At 36.6% G+C, this 19937-nt stretch overlaps 1 protein-coding gene across 1 annotated transcript; it reads right to left on the bottom strand.

Annotated features, from left to right (window-relative positions):
* Positions 1-2867: 2867 nt before the first annotated feature.
* On the bottom strand, positions 2868-7326 carry LOC145240055 (GPI-N-acetylgalactosamine transferase PGAP4-like). Its single transcript, XM_080103677.1, has 2 exons — positions 7305-7326; positions 2868-7209 (listed from the first exon to the last, which is right to left on the bottom strand). The coding sequence occupies exon 2, from the start codon at positions 7200-7202 to the stop codon at positions 5961-5963; it is 1242 nt and encodes a 413-aa protein (XP_079959803.1). The 5' UTR covers positions 7203-7209; positions 7305-7326; the 3' UTR covers positions 2868-5960.
* Between the last annotated feature and the right edge of the window lie 12611 nt (positions 7327-19937).

The raw sequence follows: 19937 nt of genomic DNA, 5'->3' as shown, positions 1-19937 counted from the left end.
TAGTTTGAAAATATCCATTATTCCGGAATAAAACCTATTTAAGGATATGAAATATGCTTGAAAAATATGACATCGATTTGGTCATAGACAGACACCACATTAGTTTTATTTTTTCAACAAATTTGTATAATTTTGTTTACAAACAAACGTTTGAGCACTTTACGAGCGGCGGACGAATGTTTATTTAAATAGACATTCGGGCAGATTAGTTGCGGGCACCGCTTCCGTGGTCAAGGGGTAGAACTGCCGACTGTCATCACGACGGTTCTAGGTTCGATCCTCGGCTTGGGATAGGTGATAGTTTAGCGGCACTGATGAGTTGTGATACAACGAAACAGGACTGTATGTCGATGACTAAAAATATATTTTAATTTATTATTCTAGACTAATGGAATCCCGAAAACAGAAGTCAATGTTTTATGTGCATGAAACCAAATTATACAGCAACTCTTTAATATGAATTTGAAAAAATTGAAAGCTTACACGTAATGTTAATTAAGCAATTCTATTAGAATTTAAGCTAGAGTTAGGGTTTCAGATTAGGATATTGCATTATAACAGAAAGTTGATAATAAGACGTGGTTGAAAAACTAATATATTTCTCTTCCTGAGGATGGAGAAGCTGTAAGTTGGTCCCAAGTTTGCATATGGGAGATGGCTTTCGAGCTACTTTCTATGTATACAATATATTCTGCAAAAGAAGAAACAGAAAGAGAGAACGAACTATTACTACGTGTTATCAAATATTTTCTTTTGGTAATCAAGCAATGTTAGCGATGGATGCGTAAGTATTTACGTAAGCAGAGAATGGAAAATTTCTTTAGAATTTTCTTTTTTTTTTTCAAAACTAAAGTTATGTTTACGTGTAGGATATTACGTCATAAACATAAAAAAAATGCTAGAGGCAAGTAGCGGGTAAGCCGATAAAATCCCCCTCTTTTATGATGGGCTGTAAGACATAATGGTAAGGCTTTGAAGGTAGGATTGGGGTTGTATGGGTAATTTGTACTGGAGAGGAACTATAATAAAAACTGAAAGCATTATTAAATCGGGATGAACGAAGAAAAAGAAGGAAAATACTAATAATAATAATAATAAGAAGAAGAAGAAGAAGAAGAAGAAGAAGAAGAAGAAGAAGAAGAAGAAGAAAAAGAATAAGAAGAATAAGAATAAGAAGAATAAAAATTAGAATAATAAGAATAAGAGTAAGATGATGATGATGATGATGATGATGATGATGATGATGATGATGATCCACGTTGGTTTGTTTTTCTTTCCCGGAATTGACATTATGATTCGTAAAATTACTTCATTAAAATTTTAAAAATTAATGTCCTCCTCCCCCCCTCTCCCTCCCTCCCTCTCCCTCCCTCTCTCTCTCTCTCTCTCTTTCTCTCTTTCGGACCATTACCTTGTGATGTGGATTACTCAAAATACAGTTTGGGCCATTTTACCACAAGGCTATCAAATACATTCACTTCGGATTTTACCATGCAATTTAGATGTGAATTTTTATATCCTTTTAATTAACTTCCCTTACTCGATGATATTTAAATACTTAAAACAACTTTTAATTTTGATTTTCCATGTCTCACTGACTTTAGCAAATAAGGTGTAAACCATTATAATTATTTGCTAATATTTTCTCCTCCGAAGAGATGGTAGACATCGAAATCCTATAGGATAATGAGTTATAATTTTTCAAATGTATTCTTTGTCTTACATAGAATAATAAAAAAATCTTTTGCTTTGAATTTAAACATTTCACGTTAGAAATTTTTGAATTTATTGAATGACTAAAATTATATATATATATATATATATATATATATACCTATATCTCTCTCTATCACTCTCTATATATGCATATATCAATCTATATACATATATCTTTCTATCTTTCTTTTTCTTTCTTTATATACATACGAGCATTTCAGCCCAGTGTTGCCCGGGTGTTTGGAGGTGTATGTTGAGCAAAACAAAAAAACGATCAATTTTTTTAACTTTGACCGACCCCTATTATGACCCGTTAACATTTGTTGTTTGGGGCTCAAATCAAGTTAGTATGTCAAAGGAACCTATATCGAAAATTTCAAGTATTTAAACCGAAAATTGTCGGAGGAGTTTGGTAGAGTTCTCAAAAGTCAAATCGTTGAACTTTTGCCCCTTAACAGCCAAATTTCTGGCCGAAAACGGATTACAAAGATTTTTTCCAAATTTCTGTAGACTGAAAATTAACAGTGTTATTGCGTAGGGAAACGTACACAGACACACACACAGACACACAGATACACAGACACGTTCACTTTTATAGATATGCTAGCATTTCAGCCCGGCGTTGTCCGGGTGTTTGGGTGTGTATGTTAAGCAAAAAAAAGTGGTAGTAAAAAGGTAGGCTCGAACCCGTACCGCGAAGTCGGAAAAGAACGAGGAAAAACCTGACGTCTTTGCTGTTACGACCACGTCCAAACCGAAAGTGACGTAGGTTTAAATTAAGGCTAGGCATTATATGTCTGTTCACATTATATTCATTATTTTGTATGTTAGTGCAGTTAGGGAAGCAGAAAACATGAAGAGATGTTAAAGTCTATCAGCCCGAGAGAATAAACTATTAAAGTAGAAAGCTTTCCGGCATTTAGGGACCACAACACTAAAGGGCGGGATTTTGCTGTTTGTCGGGTTAGTAAGTAGTATGTACGTCGAGGCCGGCACAAGTGCAATGAGTTCATCAGAGCACATTCAATTTTGCTTTTTGATTGATAATAAGCGTATTGGTGATACAATGAAACTGCAGTAAAGTGTTCAAACTAATCGCATGTTAATATTATATATTATTGATGTAATAGTAGATTCGACAATAATACATGTCAACATAAAAAATTAAATAGAATTTATTTTAAATGAACAATTGTAAAACCGATCCAAAATAGTTTGGTTGTTTTTGTTTTACGGAATCAACCCTTTTCGGGTTAGTACCGAATCCAGTCATTTTGGGAGAAAGTTTTGATGGCGTATTTTTTTTTTTTTTTACATTTTCACCCCAAACAAGGCACATTGCCACTTTGTTGTAGGGGGCTGCTATCAGGGTCATAAGCATCAGAGTCCTGTGTAGGGAGTTGGACAGCAATATGTCAGTTCACCTTACACTTGAACTTCTGCATGTCAGTACAGTGGGGAAGCAGGGACCCGGAATGGACTTCCAAAGTCTAGCTGTTCTAGGGAAGAAACTACTGGAGTAGAAAGATCTTTTACATCTAGGGATCTCTACAGTGTGGAGGTGGGATTTAGCTGCCTGTCGGGTTTGTCAGAGCATTCACCATTAAAATACATGGGCGAATGGTGGCCTTATAGAGGTATAGGATACTTTTGGGCGTTAGTAGTGTTTCCTATTTCCTCCTGTTTCTTTATATCTTCAAATGGTAAGTTAATGATGCTTAGTTTGTTTTCTTTTGCGGCATATCGACCCTTTTGGCGTTATTTAATGCCTAATTCAGTTGTTTTTTATATATTCAAATATTTATTCCTGATGGTTAGTTCGGTTATTTTGTGGGGGAAAATTACCGTTTTTATTTTGCGGAAATGAACAGAAAATAATAACATCAATATTTAGTGCATTTTGAGTTAAGTAACCAGTATCTTCAGACACCCTGATCTGGTAGCACAATAAGATAAAAAAAAAATCCAAATGAATTTTTAGCCAATAGAATTAAATAGTTTTTAAAAAATAACTGTTGTTAATATCATGTTGCAATCAAGTACATTTGACATTGGCAAGTTGTATTGTTTTCTTGCAGGAGGAAATAGGAAGTGCGGCTTTTCATGGCCTATTTTCCAATAAACGATCTCTGGAAGCTGGTCCTTTATCATATGAGAAGAGGGTTCGAATTATTTGAATTCTTCGGACTACTGTTCTCATATCAAGTGTTATTTCCACAACACTTTGGTCCATGTCACCTCCGTTCTTTTTTGGGTGAATGTTGTCGAACTCGGGAATCTTTCTCTCAAACTCGGGAAACTTTTTGTTGAACTTGAGAATCTTTCTGTCAAACTCGGGAATCTGCACGGAATTTGGGACGGAACCCTTTGCTTAATATACGGGGTGTAGCATGCTCTTGTTCCGCGAGACATAACTTGGTAGAAGTTCTAGGTAATCTACAGTTTCTTTTGTTTTTTGTTGTTTTTTTTTAGTGTCGCCCGCACTGAAGATTGAACCTTCAACCTCTAGAAGAGTGTAACTTTCACAATTGAATTTTACCAAGTATATTATCAAGTATATTACCAAGTATATTACCAAGTATATTACCAAGTATATTACCAAGTATATTACCAAGTATATTATCAAGTATATTATCAAGTATATTATCAAGTATATTATCAAGTATATTATCAAGTATATTATCAAGTATATTACCAAGTATATTACCAAGTATATTACCAAGTATATTATCAAGTATATTACCAAGTATATTACCAAGTATATTATCAAGTATATTACCAAGTATATTATCAAGTATATTACCAAGTATATTATCAAGTATATTATCAAGTATATTATCAAGTATATTACCAAGTATATTATCAAGTATATTACCAAGTATATTATCAAGTATATTATCAAGTATATTACCAAGTATATTACCAAGTATATTATCAAGTATATTACCGAAGAATCATAATTATCAACTATATTACCGAAGAATCATAATTATAACTGATCTTGTGATCGATCAAGTATAAATTCGCATGAACACTGATAAATAATAGTGAGGATAACACTATATAAACGTGAGTTACATCGATCAAAATCTCGTGATAACAAGAAGAGTATGTTTTATTTTTAAATAGTTGGTTAATTCAATTGATAAGGCATACGGTTAGCAGCGGGTAGTTGTGATGGGCTTCCCGCATGGACGTCTGGAAAAGGAAATGAACAGTTTAACGTGAGTAAAACTAATGAAGCAACATGCCGGCCGGTGATAGTTTGTATAATTAATCAATTAATATTTTAAACAATCGCCGTCGTTCCTAAATAACAATTCAGTTTATAAATAAGATAGCATTAATGTTTTTATCCGTATTCCCGAATGGCTTTTTGTCTTGATAAGCAGTGACCCATTAAAAGAAACTTCTATCAAGACACGGTTTACACGTGATGGTGAAGGGGTTCAGATGAAAACCACCACGAGATAAATGTTCAACAATAAAGTCCATTTAAGGTGAGGGGAGAAGAATCTGGAGTTTACTTTCGGCAAACTTATAACTCTCGCTTCTCTTATTTTGTCTTTTTACTTGGGTGATTTTTCTGATAAAGGGAGAATAATTGATTTTTTTTTTTTTACAGAGAGTAGAAGTTTTTTTTTTTTTTCAATTTTCACCCCAAACAAGGCACAGTGCCACTTTGAAGCAGGGGGCTACTATCAGGGACATAATTTGCGGGGGTCATTATGAAGGGAGATGAGTAGAAAAATGTTTGTTCACATTACACTTGAACTTCTGCATATCAGTACAGTTGGGAAAGCAGAATCCCGGAAGGGAGTTCCAAAGACCTGCAGTTTTGGGGAAGAAATTATTGAAGTAAAAGGCTTTCTTTCCAGTGTCCCTTGGGTTTACTTTCGGCAGCCTTGCTTCCCTTATTTTGTCCTTTGATCCGTACATTCGCAGAACGACCTTTATGACAAAGGGGGAAATTGCTGTTTTCTGTGTTGGAATCTATCTATCGATGGCTAGTTTTTTGTTACCTTAAAATAGTAGGGTTTTTTTGTTTTTTTTAGCTCCTGACATCAAATAGCTTCATACCTTGGTTGGAGCGTTTTCCATAAAAAAAACGCACTACATTTGTTGGATTCCACCCTATTAAATTGTCATCGAATTATTTTGATGGATCTATTTCCGGTTTGGTGAAGTTTGATATCTTTCCAACACATTTTGAGAAAAAAAAACGACTCCCAGAAAACAATATATCAATGAAACAGAAAATAACTTGGATCTTTCGGGCCTTTGCCCAAAGAACTATACATCCCAATATGGCGGAATAGATTCGGTTCCATGTACAGCGAACTTTGATTCGAAGCACGAGAATATTCTGCTATCGCAATGTCAAGGGGTCGAGTCGAATCATAGGTGCCTTGCGATAAATAATTAATAAGTTTGTTAACAGAGCCCGTCCGATAGAGAATAGCGGGGGTGCAACAGTCTGGTGCTGTCCGAACCAAATACAGATGACTGGAGATACGGCGGAGTTCCATTATCTTTTGTCGACCCAAAAGTAGAGAAAGAAGCAAAAAACATGCTCCCCCAAGAGTCGCCACTATTACTGTCTCACAATATGTTCGCCGCCAGCAAAATGAAAATAAAAGCGCGAACAGACCCCAACCGAAAGCGACTATTCCCACTAGTTCAACGATGCGTGGAAATTCATTAGCATATCCCAGCCATCGTTCGGGATAATAAAGTTTTATTAGAAAAAAGGGTCTTCTTTTTCTTGTCTCTTCTGACGATGAAAGCCCTTCTTGCTTCCGTAAAAGGTAGTATAATGTCGTCAGTAGTTCCTCTCTCGGAAGAGCGTCATCTTCAGCCATGAGAATGTATTTTGATTTATAGCGCAATGCTGTCTCCAAACAAAACATGTAATCCGACGTTTCTTGGGCGTATTTATTGGCATGGCCTTTCCGATAATTAGAAACGTTTTCCAAAAGTGGCACACCTTCAGAAGTTGAACTCCCAAAAAGCTGTGTATAAGGCAAGTAGTCTTTTAAGAGGGCCGCATCCCAATGTGCGTTTGGTGTCTGGTCCGTATTGCAAATAAACATCATTTTCCCGCCAAAATGATTATCCTTCTTGAGTAGTCGATCAAACATGACCGCCGTTTGGGTCAAATAGCCCAGTTTGCTGTGGCCGGACCTGCTCACCGTAGGGATGCTGACAACAAGGTCGAGCTTAGGTTGAGCTCGATTTGTCTTCTTGTAGAAACTCTGCGAATGGCTGGCATTTAAATTTCGGATGTATTGCAACGCATCGGTAAGACGTGCCGAGTTCAGTTGGTCAACTAGCGATCGTAGTTCGGTCACGCTGCGTTTATTGTTGTGGCCATGTTCGGATTCGGAATACAGGAGCACCGGTAACAAGAACAAATCGCAAACAATGAGGGTCGTGGTCAATTTGGAGAGACGTAGACTCTGTCGCAGACGCAGTAGAAGTCGCATTTCACTTCTGCAAAGAATAAGAGAGAAAAAAAATAGAGTTAATTCTTTTACAACACTTAATAAAGTTTACAGTCACAAAACTGTACTATATATTATACTTACAACAGCGGCCTCTGTCCTACTCTCTATGATGAAGGTCAATGTGTATTCATAAATATCTTTTTATATAAATATCACATATACGTCCCGTCACACACAAAAATATATATGCCTGGCTTTACTGCTGGTGTCTTGATAATGGCTTGAATGTAAGTTTAAAATCTTTTACCCTTATCCTCGAGTGGCCTCTTGGCCTTGATAAGTGGTGATGCCTATGTAAAATAAAAATGAAAAAGTTAAATATCATAGTGTAATTGCGCTTTAAGCAGAAACATTCATTTTGAACGCACCCCTGTCATATCAAAGAACCTACTGCTGATTTTATATGCTGGGCCTTTTTGTGTGTGCGGTGATAAAACTTCTAAAATTCATCTGTCGTATTATGTTACTTAAAAGGACGACTCAGTAAGGACATGCTTACATTGGACTTGAAACCAACAATGCTATAGTCATCCAGGAAGCAGTCCCATGGTATTATTCCACAGACGGCCAGTTCTACGAAATAAACTTTTCTTGTAGAGTTTTCATTTAGTTTTAGGCACAGATAAAGAGTGAAAGAAATTGTTGACAATCGCTGTAGATGGACGAGTATTTGTTGTGAATGTTTTACGGGGTGAGGGTGGGCATAGATTGAAGCTCAGTCGAGCACCTGTCATGAAAATAATGATAAACCAGACACAAATTCACAACGTCTTTTCTGTGAGAAAGAGGAAGAAGATAGGATAAAAGGGTATCATCCACTAGATTTCAAAGTTGGTTTTGTATTTTGTCAAGGCAGGAAAACGTGCTCGGAACTGCTCCTCCCCAGATGTGGCAACAGTGCTTCATCTTAGAATGTATTTGTCTCTTACACATGTAGAGAATTGTTTTGGAAGCGAGATACCTTCTGGAGCGGTAGAATGATCCAACCATTTTTTCCAGCGACCTTTACAATGGATTTGATGCAAGTCTTCAATTTCAGGTCAAGAAATAAAAGTTAGTCTCAGAAGCTTTTCAAAGGAGAATGCTTCCTCAAAATGAGAGCGATGCATTTGAATTGGAGCGAAGTGACGATCAGAGCATTGGTGGAGAAAAGATAGCTTTTTCTAGAAACAGAAATCAAAATCAGAATTGTAATGGCTACGATTAATAGTTAATCGTTAAAAAAAATTCGAAAATTGATTTTATAAATAAAAAATATATTTTATCAATATACGTGATTTTTGGAATATGACACCTACGTTCCGTGACGGGCACATGTATCATAAAGATGTTTCTGTGTTTTTCTTTTTTGTTTTTTATTGGGTTGAATTCTGGACAACAGCCAAATATTTCTTTTCTTTTTATCGTTTGCTTATATTTTCTTTTCATTTCATTTTTCTTTTAGCAACAGGTGTCTGTTATTAAAGTCCTCCCCAAGGAAAACGGTGGAAATGCTGAAAAGAAAGACTATTTCAAAAAGAAAAAAATCTGAGTAGTCGAAAGCAGAGAAGGAAATTCAACAGTAATTCTTATCATAGTAAATCCTTCATGCTACAAAATAAAACGCATTAGTACATATTGATAAAAAATACGTGTTTAAGTACTGATGATCGTGATGCTGTTAAACTCTAGTAAATTGCTAAACTAAGTACATCATCTATATATCTATAAAAGTGAGAATGCGTGTGTGAAAACACTTCTCAACCTATATACTCAACGAAATTTGTATCTACAGGCTTGAAATTTGGTAGATAGCATATGTGAAAAACTTTTTAATCTGTTTTCATCCGGAAAATAGGGGTGCTAAGGGGTCAAAAACTTCTTAAAATTGGTACTTTTGGGGGGATCATCGAAGTTTAACTGCTGGTCAGCTGTTTCACGAGGTTTGAAAACACGTTTAAGAGACCGTGGCAAGCTGGTCCAATGGTTATCGTACTTGATTCCATGTCATTAACTTTTGGTTTGGATTTCAGTTTGAGTATTTTTTTTTTTTTTTTACTTACAAAAAACATAATACTTGCATGCATATGTCTCAGTTCCTTTCGTTTTTGTTTTGTTTTTTTTTTGTTCCCCCCCCCTTCATTTATTTTTAAAGAAATTTAACGTTACGTTTAATACCAGGCAATGCCGGGTATATCTTCTAGTATATCTATAAAAGTGAGAATTTGTGTTTGTGTGTGTGTGTGTGTGTGTGATAAAGAGAGAGAAAGAGAGAGAGAGACAAACTGAGACAGAGAGAGAGAGAGAGAAGACACTTCTCAACCTATATACTGAACGAATTTTTGATCTACAGACTTGAAATTTGGTATATAGGATATTCAGACATATGGAAAACGTTTTAATCCATTCTCATCCGAAAAAAAGGGTTGCTAAAGGTCAGAATTGAAAAATTGGTGCGTAGAAATCATCGGATTTTTATCTGCTTCATAACTGTTTCACAAATGCGCATGTGTGGTTAGTTCACATTACAGATTACTTACGTTAAGAATAAGTATTTTGAAAACACCTTTTAAAGATCGTTCCACACTGGTCTAATGGTTATCGCGCTTGACTCACTGTCTTCAAGTTTTTGTTTCGATCTCAGCTAGAGTATTTTTTTTTTATTTACAAGAAGTGAACTGTTTATAAAAAACATAATACTCGCATGCACATGTCTCAGTTTCTGTATTAATTAAAATATAATATGTAAGCGTATTTTACGACCGGGCATATATGTGTGTGTGTTAGTATATAAGACGGACTTGTGATCTGTGGAAATCTTATAAATTTTCCTACTATCTGTCTGTCTGTGTGGCGCGGTTTATCTCAGCCTACAGGCAACCCACTCAGGCATGTTAGATACCGAAATGAAGCTTATGACCCAGCGGATGTTTTAGTGATATTTATATCCATGTTTGGTGTATGGAAATGCAAAAAAAATGCAAGGAATTAAAAAAAAATAACGATTTACTAAACAACGTTTTATTTACTGGATATTTTCCGGTATTCACCAGAAGTTATTATCTCCCTTAGTAAGTTCGATTTACTGTCTGTGTGTGACGCGGTTTATCTCAGCCTACAGGAAACCCACCCAGGCAAGTTAGGTACCGAAATGAAGCTTATGACCCAGCGGATGTTTTAGTGATATTTATATCCATGTTTGGTGTATGGAAATGCAAAAGAAAATGCAAGGAATTAAAAAAAAATAACGATTTACTAAACAACGTTTTATTTACTGGATATTTTCCGGTATTCACCAGAAGTTATTATCTCCCTTAGTAAGTTCGATTTACTGTCTGTGTGTGACGCGGTTTATCTCAGCCTACAGGAAACCCGCCCAGGCAAGTTAGGTACCGAAATGAAGCTTATGACCCAGCGGATGTTTTTGTTTCCATGTTTGGTGTATGGAAATGCAAAAAAAAAAAAAAAATATGCAAAAAAATAACGATTTACTAAACAACCTTTCATTTACTGGATATTTTTCCTGTACGAGGACTCACGTTTGCCCAGCTGAGCAAACTTGGGTTCTTATGAAGGAAAAGACTAAAAAAATTCTCTAAACTAGAAAACTCTTGGAAAATAAATTATATTGTAAGCATCTGATAAAATGAATAAATACCTGTGTAGTATCACTAGTAAGAAATTCTGAACCCTTAACAGACTAAACAAAAAAAAAAGAGCTCAAACACCTGGGCAAAAAACTAGGAAACTAATGACCATGCACATTGTAATGTGGCTGAAGGATGATAAAAAGGATCGCAAAAAAGATGAGTATGGCAGATTGTGTGGATGATACGATAAAAAAATAACATTAGTCTATTTTAATTTATGAAATGTCTGCATGATTAAAAATATCTCTTTACTACATTATTATTATTATTATTATTATTATTATTATATTATATTTATCATTATAATTATTATTATTATTATTAGTAGTAGTAGTAGTAGTAGTAGTAGTATCTCTATTTATACGTGGAAGGTACTTTGTTCCTGTGTGTAAGGTTGTTCCCTATGGACTCCGAAATGAGCCGATCGATGTTTGTAAAATTTCACACAAATGTACTTTATGTGCCTGGGGGTGTTTTTGTATAGGTTTTGTATCAGAATAACTCCGATAAGTACCGATAGTTGATAATAAAATAAATCCTATTAAGAAAGGAACAGTCCGAGTTTGCACAAAGTTAACGCTCTAATAAAGCCTAACATCACAAGTGCATTTTAGACGTTCTATCACTACACAAACAGAAGGGCCCGGCGTATATAAGTAGTTTTTTTGTTTTGTTTTCTTCAAGACAGGAGAGTGCTCTAAATGAATGTTTCTGTTTAGAGCACAATGAAGCATGATACTTGACGTTTGCATTTAATTCAAATCATTATATAAGTCACTGCGAGGAGAAGTGTGAGCTTCCTCCCGGTGCACTGCGGTGAGTCCCCGACTAGATCAGGCAATTTGATTTACAGATGGTCGATTTCACCGATTGCAATGACCATAAAAGTATTGGAAGTGTGAAACAATCGTTGATCCTCAATCAATCCAGGGCAACGTCGAGTTTCCCTGCTAGTTATTATATAGATGTATCACAGTAGTTTATTATTCCTATATAGAAAGACAAATATTATTTTGCCGTAAGTGCATGGTTGCGGTGTGTCCGGATACATGTATATAAATTAAATGACGACACTGAAAAAAGAGCCATTCTTTCTGTAAATACTCAGGAATGCATAACGAAATATCAGACGGGGCATCAATACAGAGTAAGAGAACGAAAGAAATACGTCTACGTGAGAATGTTTATTCAGTTAATTATAAATTACATTTAATTATAAATTACAGTTAGTTAGAAAAATCAAAACAGACTTTAAAAAAAACATAATTAAATTCTAGAACTAAGTTGTATATTGTCATGTATTTTGCGTTATTAAAGTACATCGGGTAAAAAAGCTTTCGAAATACAAATTTGCATTTAGTATTTTTTTTACATAGGCATCACCACTTATCAAGGCCAAGAGGCCACTCGAGGATAAGGGTTAAAGAGTGTACAGTAGAAATTGGACGATATAGTAATCGTTAGTAATGGAAATTCGGTAAATTTGTAAACTTATATGGAACGGCTCATCAAAAACTTGTTTACATTAGACTTGAAGACAACCATATTGTAGTCAGCTGGAAAGCAGGAAAACGGAAGACAATTCCACAGGCGTGCAGTTCTAAGAAAGAAACTTTGCTCATGGAATCTACGCTTAGGTTTAGGCACAGATAAAGAGTGGGGGAAACTAGTGATAGTGTTTTCTGCTAGACTGGTGTTTCTTGTGAAAGTTTGGTGAGGGAGGGCATAGAATGGAGCTCAGCCGAGCACTTGCCATAAAAAAAGGATAAAGCAAAGACAGGCTCGCAACATCTCTTCTGTGAGAAAGAGGTTGCAGGGAAGAGAAAAGGAAATCCCCTACGAGGCTACGAAGTCTATTTTGAACTCTATCAAGGCAGGATAAGTCCTTTCTAGCAGCTCCTGCCCAAATGTGGCAACAGTACTCCATCCTTGGACGTACCTGGCTCTTATATAGATAGAGAATAGAATCAGCAGTGAGATGTCTATATATTATATTATATATAAATAATGTAATGTTATTACTTTTAAAATGCCTCCCCACGGAACAGAGTTAGACACCAGGGTCGTTTTTTAACGTGGAGAAAAGGAACAAAAATAAAAATTGTCTCAGTTGTGAAGGATTTCTCCTCCACTGACAGAGAACAGGAAATTGAAGTGCAGTATCTGAAGAACAGATACTACACTTTGAGGTATTTATTTGCTCCCCCACTGAGCCAATTAGGCACAAGTGAGGAGTGAAGGGGAAATGGGGACCAACTCCCCGGGGAGTAGGGGAGCTGGATAGTGACAATTGGTATGAAGGGTTGCCCCTACATTGACCAAGGTCTTATATGTGAGGTTTCCCCCACATATGGTCTTTGCTTGTAGTATCTTCCGGAACAGATGGTATTTATTTGCTCCCCCACCGAGCAAATTAGGCACAAGGCCGATTTTTAATGTGAGGAGTGAAGGGAGGGGGAAGGGAAAAAGGGGACCAGCTCCCGAGAGGTGGGAAATGGGAGCTGGTTAATGGTCAGGCATATGGGGTTGCCCCCACATATGGTCTTCGCTAGTCATAGCTAGTCATAGCTTGCAGCATCTGCCGGAACAGATGGTATTTATTTGCTCCCCCACCGAGCAAATTAGGCACAAGGCCGATTTTTAATGTGAGGAGTGAAGGGAGGGGAAGGGAAAAAGGGGACCAGCTCCCGAGAGGTGGGAAATGGGAGCTGGTTAATGGTCAGGCATGTGGGGTTGCCCCCACATCTGGTCTTTGCTAGTCATAGCTAGTCATAGCTTGCAGTATCTGCCGAAACAGATACTACACTTTGATCTTGTCCCGAAGGCCAAGTAACGTTGCTATTACTTTTAAAATGAATCAAACGTTGAATTTAGAGACTCGCAGAAAAATAAAACATTTGACACAAACTTTTTAGGTGGAAGAAAAGGTTATTTATTGCGTCGTTATGCACACAAGTTGCCGACACGTATTTACAACACGACCAGTACGTTCTCTCTTTCTTCCTCTTTCTCGTCAGATAACAGTCCTTTGTTCTTAGCTACAATCAGCTATGTGTTGCAGGAATGTTTTCTAGGACTCATATGTCGACCGGCTCACCATCGAAGGAGTAGTACTTGTCAAGCGTAATTCCCAAATCGCCACGCGTCTCTTCCTTTTTCTTTTCATCTCTCCCTCCCGATCTTAATACCTATACATGCATTTCTTTCCACAACGTAACGCTCACATCACAACTTAAGATGCTAACTCGGCACGTGAGTTGTTAATATCTGTACATCTCGTCACGCACACACACACACACACACACACACACACATAGCTATATACTAGCTGTACATACCTTGTTTCATATATAACATCTGCGATAACGCCATATATGATGACATCACACGTCATCTCATATGACATCATATATGACGTAATCTACTATGACGTTATATATGACGTTTTTGTGAACAAACAATGTGCATATATATGACGTCATTTGCTACCACATCGTGTGAACAAACAAATAGACAGGAATACAGCTTTATGACTACGTCATCGACTGCGTCAAAAGCAGAGATGCGTCATTAAATTCTTGGCAAAAAAGCTTTGAGAATGGAAGTGACTATGTAGAAAAATAAAGTTTGGAATACAAAATGGTGTTCGTGTTAATGGCACCACTCCCGTCTTCTTAGCTCTTCAACTTTTTGAGAAAAAAATTGGAGCCCTTACTTTTGGAATTACATACGGATAAAACAAATATTACAATTTATAGTTTTAGCAAATATTCTAGTAATTGTTTGCATGTAAAAAAAACGAAAAGTACGCGTTCAAAGGCAAAAATTATTTATTTAACCTAACAAATCGATTAATTAATTAATATATATTAATTAATTAATGTATATATATATTAATTATTATATAATTATTTACAATTTTACAAATTTATATACGCATACAATATCTTATCAGTTTGTCCAAGCTGAGGATGGAGCATCCTTTGATATTCTTAAAATATGCTTGACCAAATTATTATTATTATTATTATTATTATTATTATTATTATTTGTAAAAGTTTGAACCTTAAAAGTGACGAATTAAAAACAAATACATAATTTTAAACCATATTTTTCACCAGGAACACCTTGGTCTGTGAGGAGCGTGTACACTATCAAAACCGGACAGAAATTGTAAATTATATGTGTTACTTTTGGTATTCGAAACCGGACCGGAAGATAAAAACAAATCGATGTTTCATAAGTATATCTTATTAATTTTTTCTAGCAGAGAGTTGGAGTAGATCTGAATTATATAGTAAAAACTCCAGTAATCTCATTTTCTTCTTCTTCTATTATATAAATCTCAAACGTCTGTTTATGTGTATGTATATTTGTATGTCTCGCTAAAACTTTCGACACACGCGACCAGCACTGACGAAATTGATATCGTTTGAAAGCTCAGTGTCTCGGTCGAATAATATCCAAAAAATTGGCCAAAAACATTCATTTTTTTCACCGTCAACTGGGCCGTTCTTTTACAAGGAGGAGTAAGTTTCTTCGTCGACATTTTTGCAAGTCATTCAAGCCTCACGTGAATGACGTCGCATAAAACAGGCTATTTGGAATGCGCGTGACGTCAAAACTGCGGAGGACGCATCGATAAGACCGTTTGCTTTGTTTCACCTCCTTTTCTTCTTGCGCGTTATGGGTTCAAGCCTGCCTACTACTCCTATTTTTTTTGCGCTCGCATGGGTACTCGCTGCTATTTTTAGTTGTTTTAATGCATTTTTAGGACTTTGGTTGCTCAATCAACCCCCTTACACACACCTAGACACACCCGGGCAACGCCGGGCACCCAGGCTAGTAAAAAATAAAATATCAAATGTAGATTACAATTCTTGTACCGAAAAGAAACATAGCAGCTTTGTAGGTGTGTGTCCTGTGTAGTTTTTACCTTTAACTTACCACACAGACAACTTCCCTTTATATAATAGATCACAGTTCATACTGTGCTTACAGTTAGTTGCTACTTCACTTCTAACATTTATTAATGTTTTATGGCGTTTAAATTTTCTATTTTCCCGCTCATACATAATCAATACAAATCCTATGAAATATGTTTTCCATCGCTAGACAATATGCATAGAGAAGTCTACGACGAGAGATAAAGTAGTCTCTGGGCAGTCTTTCTGTAATATACTATTCTTCACTTCCGTAACTACATACTCTTGTAAATTTGTAAATGCACTACCGTTTTGTTTTTATTTATTGTAGACCTTCTAGAGTCATAAAACTGGCGGCGAGAACTTAAACATGTCGGACACAACATGACGATGCTGAATTTGGGAAAATTATTTGAGTTATGTGCTCCGAAAATTATAAATTACAACATACCTAGTGACAATTTAAAAGCTGTATTTACCTTCCCGACACCATTCTTGGGTATCTTCAGTCTTTATGTATAAGGCAAACTGACATGAGAATATTTCGCCTTACAAGCAAATCCTTATCAAATAGTCCAAATAACATAGTATGCAAAGCCCAAATACAAGATAATTTACAAACATAATGCCTCCTATTTTTATTCCGTTCAAATGAATCAGAGAGGATTGCAAATTGCATTGTTATGATGACTGAACTTATACATTTATGATCTGAAAGTTTCATTTCTCTCTGCTGCAGACATTGACACTGTGCGACTCTAAGAAAACAACCCCTGTCATGGACGTCTGTCAGAAGCAGAAATGTGTCATTGAATTCCTCCATGCAGAAAAATTGAACGCGAGTGACAAAGTGTGTTTCAGATTTTTACAACAAAGCCGTCGTTCATCACTGGCAAAGGTGCATTGAGAATGGTAAAAATACTTTGTAGAAATATAAATTCTAGGGCACAAAGGGTCGCTCGTTTTTATGGCACTACTTTAGTCTTCGTAGTCCTTCAACGTTTTAGTTTTTGAGTTAGAAAATGGGAGGCCTTAATTTTGGGATGATCCTCGTAAGATCCTCTCGACACGGCTATATTGGTTCACACGAGGAATAGTGCACCTTCGCCAAGTGATGTTACATAATGTGACTGTACTTAGCTGGATATTACACTAGACTAGATGAATTCTATTTTGGGAATCCAGCAAATTTTATGATAAAGATAAAGTATGACATAGTGAAGTGGTTAATTGGAGAGAGGGAAAATAGTGTTCTCTGCTAATTCAACATTTGAGAAGTGGAGGATATCGACTTATCTCGTATAGAAATCAAATGTTGGCTATGGATTTTCAAGAACTAACTGAAGACGAAAGGAAACCCCCTAAGTAAGAAAATAGAATTGAAAAATATTATTTAGTTCTTGAAAAAGAACGAAATAAAAATAATTATAATAAAGTTGAAACTGTAAAAATCGAAAATTAACTCCCTTTCCTCCGAAAAAAATAATTGTAATGCCGCATCAACTGACACCATATCAAATATGAATGATGGATGAAAGAGGATGGAAAGATCGAGAAGAGACAGCACTAACCAGACCTCCACTTGATGAGTACGAAGAGGACTGGAACTTTGGGGAGACTTACTGCCGCCCAAATTCCAGTGAAGGCTAATAGTTATTTCCAGCGAGCGAACTCCAAAATCTTTCTGTCGAACTCGAGAATCAGCACCGAATTTCGAACGGAAACTTTTTATTTAATTGTTGTGGGAACATGCACACCCTTATAACCGCTAAAATCGTCTTGTCCATTAGGCATATAACCAGCAAGTCTAGACCGCTCAACGAGAGCGATCCCGGATGTCGTACAGAGACGACTCCCCACGGACTTACTAACCTTTTCTGTACCACTGACACTTGTTTGATATAAACGTTCGTCTTATTCTCACCAAGCCATCGTGTTCCTACTTTCACCCTTTCCGGCTCCACTACATTAATCCACGGGGATAACATGCTCTCGCTCCATCAGCCAGTCTTAATTCGCAATTAGATTCTTAGTTATGGCTGACGGAACGAGAGCAAGTTACCCCATAGGTCAAATAAAGGGATCTGTTTGAAATATTTTGCAGGTTCCGGATTTTAACAGAAAATTTTCAACTTCGGCAAGATACACCAAAAGAAAATAGGAGGTTACATCGGCCGAAACGTTGTGAGAATATTAGTCCGAACAATACAAATAATACCAAAATCAACACGTTGTATAAAAAAAAAAGCTGTTTCTGTTTGCATGTAGAGAGGCGACTAAAACATCTGTTCAGGACGAGACAATATCCCGCGTCGTCGGTCGAAAATCAATTAGTTGTACTTTGTCGATTCTGTAGCAACGGCAAATCCCTTGTGAATGCACCTGCATTTGTGAAACTAATGCTAAATGTCAGACTGTGGGAAGTGTTGTAAAAATGTCAGCCGGTGAGTAGCATCACAGAAAAAGATATTTTTCTACATCAACAGATGTAGCTACAGTGGTTGATGATAGCCGTCTGTCCAGAGCACACAAAATGAATGCAGGCGGGTTTTTTTTTTTAACGGAGTCATCACTTATTAAGGCCTGAAGACCACTCAGAGATAAGGGTTACTGAGTGTCAGGAGGTTCGCGAATTCAGTGGTTAACGACAAGGATGGCGACCCGAGTGTTCCAAGTTCGAATCCAGTTCGTTCTACAAAAATCACTTTTACTTAGGATGTTGGCAACCTTCACGTGGTCCCTCCCATAAGTACCCGATGTCTTCCTAGAAAGAATTGTGGCTAGAAAAATATCGGGGAAACCAATGTCAATAATAGAATTTTCGGATTTATACGATATGAAGATGATCATATTGTTTTGTTTTGTTTTTTGTTGTTTTGGTTTACAAAGGAGTCGCCCCTTATCAAGGCCCGGGCGCCACTCGAGGATAAGGGTTAACAAGACAATATCGTAGTAATCGTTAGTAGTGAAAATTTGATAAATTGGATTACTTAAGGAGACGGCTCATCAAGAACTTACATTGAACCTGAAAACAACCATATTGTAGTCAGCTGGAAAGCAGGCAAGCGGAACAGAGTTCCACAGGCGTGCAGTTCTAAGAAAAAAACTTTGTTCATGGAATCTATGTTTAGGTTTAGGCACGGATGAAGAGATGAGGAAGTTATTAATAGTGGTTTCAGATAGATGAGTGTTTTTCGTGAAAGTTTGGCGAGGGGGGGGGGCTATAGATTGGAGTTCAGCCGAGCACTTGCCATGAAAATAATGATAAAGCAGAGACAGGCTCGCAGCATCTTTTCTGTGGGAAAGAGATTGCAGGGAAGAGAAAATGATGTCCGTCACTAGGGTACGAAGTCTATTTTGAACTCTGTCAAGTAAGGATAAATGCTTCTAGGAGCTCCTGCCCAATTGTGGCAACAGTACTCCTTCCTTGAATGTACTTGGCTCTTATACAGGTAAAGAATTGCATCAGCAGTGAGATATCTACTGGAGTAGTAGAATGATCCCAACATTTTTCCAGCGACCTTGTGTTGTATATTATATAAAAGTCAATTGTATATGTGTTTGTATGTTCAGCTAAAAATAAAAACAAACAAACTACAAAACAAACGCCCACAAAGTTTGTATATTCTTAATGTGCGCTGTTGTAAAAAGAATCATTATTTATTTGAGGGGGGTCAACGGGGGTCAGGTTTAGTCACAGGGCTTTATTTTTCAGCCATTTCCAAATTACGTGAAAGAGTGTTAAATGACTGACATTATATCGGGGTAACCGATGCCAACAATAGAATCTTCGGATTTATATTAGATGATGATGATGATGATGATGTGGAATGACAGACGGTTTTCTTTCTTTTTATTGGGAAGTCATTACTTATCAAAGCTTAAAGGCCACTCGAGGATAAGGGTTAGTGGGTGTCAGGGGGTCGGTGAAACAACACCGCAATGATCTGTAGTGATGAAAATTAGGTAGAATTTGATTATTTAAAGGAATGGCTAGGCAAGAATTTATTTACATTAGACTTAAAAACGACCATGTTGTTTGTCAGTTGGAAAGTAGTGCCACGGTACAGAATTCTACGGGCGTGTAGTTCTAGAAAACCAACATTGTTCATGAAATTTGTGGATTATGAAAATAGCTGAAAGAGAAATCCCTTGCCAAG

Source organism: Euprymna scolopes, chromosome 19, assembly GCF_053919585.1.
Source record: "Euprymna scolopes isolate OS-2025 chromosome 19, ASM5391958v1, whole genome shotgun sequence".
Classification (NCBI taxonomy): domain Eukaryota; kingdom Metazoa; phylum Mollusca; class Cephalopoda; order Sepiida; family Sepiolidae; genus Euprymna; species Euprymna scolopes.
The sequence above is the reverse complement of the archived record's forward strand: the minus strand, read 5'-3'. Positions and strand labels throughout refer to the sequence as shown.